At 44.7% G+C, this 6,229-nt stretch overlaps 1 protein-coding gene across 1 annotated transcript; it reads right to left on the bottom strand.

Moving 5' to 3' along the window:
- Positions 1 to 557: 557 nt before the first annotated feature.
- LOC111955656 (cbp/p300-interacting transactivator 3) lies at positions 558 to 3,936 on the bottom strand. Its single transcript, XM_023975892.2, has 2 exons — positions 3,771 to 3,936; positions 558 to 1,890 (listed from the first exon to the last, which is right to left on the bottom strand). The coding sequence occupies exon 2, from the start codon at positions 1,873 to 1,875 to the stop codon at positions 1,105 to 1,107; it is 771 nt and encodes a 256-aa protein (XP_023831660.1). The 5' UTR covers positions 1,876 to 1,890; positions 3,771 to 3,936; the 3' UTR covers positions 558 to 1,104.
- Positions 3,937 to 6,229: the final 2,293 nt, after the last annotated feature.

Below are 6,229 nucleotides of genomic sequence, written 5' to 3'. Positions count from 1 at the left end.
GTTCAGAGGAATATTTCAAGACATGCAGGGTGTGTTTTCTGTTCTCTTGCTATAGAGATACTACTCTGTATGTGCCGCACTACTTCGCCAGTGATTTGATCCGATTTAATTCAGCAGTAGGAAATAGAGAAACTGCGGACATGTAAGATTCAAGGAAATGTACGTTTTAATGATAATTATAATGTTGTTCTGATTATATGATCAGATTATGTCAGGGAGAGGAACCAGATCGCCAGGGTAACACAGTTAATTCCTAACTAATCAGAGACTAATAAACCCCCACCACCCAAGAAAATCTAAACCCATTGGCCCATTCTCTCTCTCAGGCTCTTACTAAAGGAAATGTTAAGGTAACGAGGAAGGAATCCTCCAAACCTGTTTTGAAGAACCAGCCTTCAACATACACACAATAAAGTTAGGCATCTTTTTGAACAACTCTTTCCCCCCCAACAGCCTAATTCATAATCAGACGACCAACTTCTTTAACAACTCAATTTGTCAAATGTCCACTAGCTACTTGGTTGGGTAAATTCATAAATAAATAAATTTATAAAAGCCATAGATCAAATCTAGTAGTCTCAGGTGAAGCTAGTCTTTGTATTGTCTCAGCTTGTCTGTCTCGTCTTCCTGTCCTGCTGAATGAGTCTACATTCATCCCTCAGGCCTCAGCACACATATTGACACTAGGGCATGGGTGGCAGCCCAGAGGCAGAACGGTAGGCAGTACAGAATCGACAGAGGCCACTGCGCCAGAGAGAGCGCCACCCTGTGGCCGGGCTGACTGAGCTCAGCTCTCACAGACACTGATGCTGGCCAGCCTGATGCAGAGGAAGCTTTTGTTTCCTCTCCTCTCTTTCTGTCCTTACAATTAATCTTAAACCAACAGGTAGGCCTACTATTCACAGGTAGGTCAGTGTGTTCTGTAGATCTACTATACATGGTCACAGATAGATAGCCTAAACTCACACAGAGAGAACAGAAACAATAGTCAGTTTGTCTCCTCTTGTCTGTGCTGCTGTGGCTAGTCTAGTCTGTGGTTCAGTCTTTCTCTGGGCGCCAGCCTGTTTTTACAGCGTCTTTCTTCGTCTGACTGTTGTGTATCTCTCAGCAGCTCACGGTGCTCGGCTGCTGTTTCATATTAACAAAGTCAGGGATGAAGTCAAACTCGTTCTGACACAGGAACAGTTCTGGGAGCTCCTGAACCCGGTCCAGACCCAGCTCCAACACCAGCGCTGTCAGAACCTCCTCATCTATCAGGTCTATGTCCATATTCTGTCCCAGCACCATACCTGGCCCACCCTGACCCATGTGCTGCATGCTGGCCAGCTGGCCTGGCCCTACTCTGTACTGGGCCCCGTTGGCCAGGTGATGGCCCTGGACCGGCCCCAGTGGATGTCCGTGGTACTGGGTGTTGAGTTTCTGGAGGTGCATGGAGGCCATGAGCTGCTGGGAGGTGAGCCCACTGGGGTGGTACTGTTGCTGGGGGTGCTGGGGTTGAGACTGGGGGTGCTGCTGCTGCATGTGGTGGTGCTGCTGTTGTTGCTGATGTGGCTGTTGTTGTTGATGCTGTTGGTTATACATCATCTGGTTCATCTGGTGGTGGTGTCCTCCCATCTGTGCTCCGTTGACCTGGCCATTCACCTGACCGCTCATCCCAGCCGGCCCCACCATCCCCAGACCGGGCCGCTGCCTCATGGCGGCCTCCATGGAGGTCTGCGGCACCCGGCCGTAGTGCATGACCTGGCCGTTGGGAAGAGTGCGAAGGCCGGGTTGCGGCACGGCGTGCTGTGGAGGGCCACCCATTCCCCCCATCCTGTAGCCGTGGAGGGCCGTCGCAGGGCCGTGGGACATGGGCATCATCATGTGGTCTGCCATGGTTTCTCTGTCACCCTGCAGGAGGAAGGACAATGTTTATGTTAGTTATGATGATGACTCTGTATAAGAACATTTACAAGGAAACCTTTACTGTCACCCTGCGGAGGAGGAGGAGCAATGTTGTTGTTAGCGGTGCTTCAGTCCAGAGCCTTTTAGTTGAGAAAGAATCAGGCGTGCTAGTAGTCGAATAGATGAATAAGAGGATCGATTGGTGTTTTTCAAAGAGAGGTTTGGGAAGCCCTGATAAACATACAGCGGTTAAGAGCACTGGGGCAGTAACCGAAAGGTCGCTGGTTCGAATCCCCGAGCCAACAAGGTGAAAAAAATCTTCCGTTCTTCCCATGAACAAGGCAGTTAACCCCCAACCCCCAACAACAACTGCTTCCGGGGCACCGATGACCTCGATTAAGGCAACCCTGGATCTTTTTGATTCAGAGGGGTTGGGTTAAATGTGGAAGACACATTTCGGTTGAATGCATTCAGTTGTACAACTGTCTAGGTGTCTGCCTAGTTCATCAGATCAATCTGAGAGACACAGCTCCCTGAGAACATAAAATTCCCAGCATTACCCCATACCATGACTTCCATAGAGATAGACAGTGTACTATTAGTGATTCAAACAGTGTTGAGTCAGTAATCTATTCAGATGACGTTTGGGGGCCATTTACACTTTCGATTGGTTAACCATCATTTCGACCACAGCAACATTACGCATAGCCTACTGCCTGTATCCGCTGCCAGTATGTAGCCTATTACACGATCGGAAATACCAGTCATACCTTTGTCGTTGAAAGGACGCAGAGGAGCGCATGTCGAATTTTAATCGGTAGATACATAGTAATAAATACGGTACTACATGCACGATGATAGCGAGAACATCCGCGCGAAAGGAAACCAACGTTTACAAACATTTCGTTAGGCACAAGCAGTGATAAATGGACAAGATGGTCATTACGATTTGTGCTTATAGGAAAAATACAATGGAAATAAAAATGAAAGACAACACCCTACGATTTATTAATTAAGAACGGAATCTGTATTTGTGCCATCTCCGTAACACCAGAGTTAAAATGGAACAACAACGCATAATTTCCCCACCCACAATTACGCAAGGTAAAACAATGAATGACATTCTTAGTAACGTACATGTCTCTATCACCGCATGAACACAATATGATGGTTAATCCATTGGATACCACAGGAGTTCTGTCTTTTCACTGTCTGCTTGAAAACAAAGCATGTCGTGTTTCTTTCTTCTCTTTTCCCAAAAAATGAACTCCAGTGCCCCTGGCGCTCAGGTTTCCGTTCAAACCTCTTTGTGCCTTATCTATACAAATTTAAAAAACTATGATCCGATGCAACATTGTTTCTAAAACCACAATCATTTCGAGAGAATGGTCAGCAGCCGAACAAAATCCATACAATTGTGTTTGGGCTATGCAAGCGTGAACGTTTAGGCATCTTAACATTCATTCCGTCCATGTCACATTTAGCAAAAGGCTAAAAGGGGAGCAACAAAGAATGATCGAGGTCTTTTTTTGTAGGTGAATTATTACACACTATATCTACATTTTAACGCTTCATTTTACCCGTGTAGTCTAGGTATTTGCATAGGGGGCAGATTTCATTGAACAGTAAATACTTTTGATACCACATTACAACAAAAATAATAATCCGGTTTAAATAAACTCGGTCTGGCAATATATACAGTTCAATCGTTTAGTAATTTATCATACATTTATCATACAGTATCACTATGCACTATAGCCGGCATATGAACAATCGGTCATGTAAGAAACCGCAAATAAAACGAACAATGGTTATCCTACCTTCCCTCAGTAATAGGACAGTCTCTCTCTCTGCAATGAATGCCCCCCTCACAAGACAACACTTACCAGCTAAATGGCCCTGCTCTGAAGTTCTCTCGTTCTCTTTCTGCTATTGGATCTCCGTCTTTACTTCCAAAGGCGATGCGCCAAATACATGTATTTCATCGAATTAAAACGATCGGTGCTCTCTAGTGCACTGTGAGGCGAGCAAGAATCCGTCACCAGAGTTACTTTTCTGGGTCAGCTCCGGGATTATATACATGTATAAACCAACCAGCGGAGAAGGAAAGAGGGAGAGGTGGAGCTACTGTCGTCTCTGTATCCTTTGTTCCGATTGGCTCGGTTTGTGACCCCAGTACAGACTTAGCGCACGTTGGACAATTCATTAACTGCTACTGACATGTTCTTAAATGTTGGCGTTAGGTAGCCTACGACTCCTTTGTATAACACGCACTTGATGTGGCCTCATACATTTTGTAGCCTCCTAGGGGACAATTATTGTGGCTAGTAAAGGATATGATGTCAACAGAGAGCAGAGAGTACGTTGTACAAACCTCCCAATAGGCTACTACATTGTTATGACACTGGTATGTATGTCAACAATAATCATTATCATATCCATAATACTTTCATCAACAAATAGCCTATATACTAGACATGTAATTAATGTTTTACAACATTCTCCATGTTACAAATTAGAGTCTGGTTTCATTGAGGCCTACAGTATGTTTTCGAAATACAATATGAATTACAAATTACTGATTACTTTCACAATTCATTTCAGATTTCAAGTCACAGAATCAATCAGAGCTGGCTATTAGAGACAGACAACGGTAGGCTCTGGTGCGTGCTATGCAAATGTGTTGTTGCAGAGAGACATAGCCTGGTGATACATATGCATGTGAACAGCAACCCCCCCAGAGAGAGAGAGCCTGCTGGCATGAAACTGGTGCTAATGACATGACACCTCATTCAGCTCAGCACACCATGGTTGAACAGAAACAAAAACCATAGAAGAAGATGGTTGAACAGAAACCATAGAAGTAGAGAGTGACTGTCTAATTTACAGGCATAATGGCTGGGCTGCGCATTCTCTACTCACTCCCCCCCCCCCCCCCCCCCCCCCTGCCCCCCCCACCCCCCTCTCCCCCCCCCCCCCCTCTCTCTCCTCTCTCTCTCTCTCTCTCTCTCTCTCTCTCTCTCTCTCTCTCTCTCTCTCTCTCTCTCTCTCTCTCTCTCTCTCTCCCTCTGTTCACAGAGCGATTGATGCTCGTACTCCCTTCATCATAACTTACTTCTCTTATATCACAGTGGAGAGTCCAGAGAGTCAAGACCTCTCTGCAGAGACCTGGCATCCACTGATGTTGAAACCAACACACACACACACACACACAACACACACACACACACACACACACACACACACACACCCTTTTGTGCTGAAGAATGTGTCCTATTCTTGGGCCCCAGAGTTGTCCAGACTCCCAGCCTCTCTGTCTATTCAGCAGCTAGGCCATTGTGCTATGTTCTGTTCCGGGGTTGAGGAGACGACACTGAGGAGGATGGTCTACTCTGATCTGTCTGTTTGAGTGCACCATAACTAGCTCAGTAGATTTAAAGGGAGTGCCCTCTTCTAAACTGACATTGTCATTATTTACAATGCAAATGAATGCCCCACCCCATCCCCCGACTCAGTCAGACACCCTGCTGTCTATGGCCGGATCTGCAAGGTCTTGCACTGACATAGGGCCTGTTACACTATCAACCTACTAATATAGCTGCACTTGATATGTTGAATCAAATCAAAATGTATGTGTTACGTAGCATGTGAAAAATAACATTTGATTTGATTTGCAAAGATATGTCCAAATACGGCACCTTGGCTGGAGGCATGTTTTTTTTTTTTTTTTGATCGTGCATTGACCCCAGTGTTGTAATCGCTTGAGTTCAATGTGAGTTTTATAATAAGACCTACAAATTGGGGGCCTTTGGCCTGAGTTTAGTGTCTTTTCACAGGTGTTGAGGGGAGAAACATTTGTCCTCCAGTTCCCTGTTGATTGGCTGAATGGTGTCAAGTCAAGTGTGGATCAGCATGTACTGCTGGAACCTGCCTGGGCTGCATGGCATAATAACCTGGTAAATTTAGACTCTTATTCATTTGGCCTTGTCTTGTCTTCTGAGGATTCTAGTGGATCCAATCAGAGCTAAGAGACTCAAATATCAAGAAGCTCAAAATCTTACATTCAGACAATTCACGTTATTTTAGGTTTATAATATAGACTTGTGAAAATTGTGAAAACCTATCAGTCTGTCTCATATCTATTTCGAATACATCAGATTGTAACATATTTTCTATATACTTTTAAAATTAAGCATTCTCGCAATGCCTATAGGTGAATTGCATCTAAGAAGTGACCATTTTAGAAATGACCCATAAATGTGTTTCTTATCTGACATGGAGTTAATGATAGATTATCTACATGCAAAAACAAGGATGTACAGTATATAATATGTTTATATTACTC

Source organism: Salvelinus sp. IW2-2015, linkage group LG31 (genome assembly GCF_002910315.2).
Source record: "Salvelinus sp. IW2-2015 linkage group LG31, ASM291031v2, whole genome shotgun sequence".
NCBI classification, from domain to species: Eukaryota; Metazoa; Chordata; class Actinopteri; order Salmoniformes; family Salmonidae; genus Salvelinus; species Salvelinus sp. IW2-2015.
This window is presented reverse-complemented; position numbering and strand designations above follow the sequence as displayed.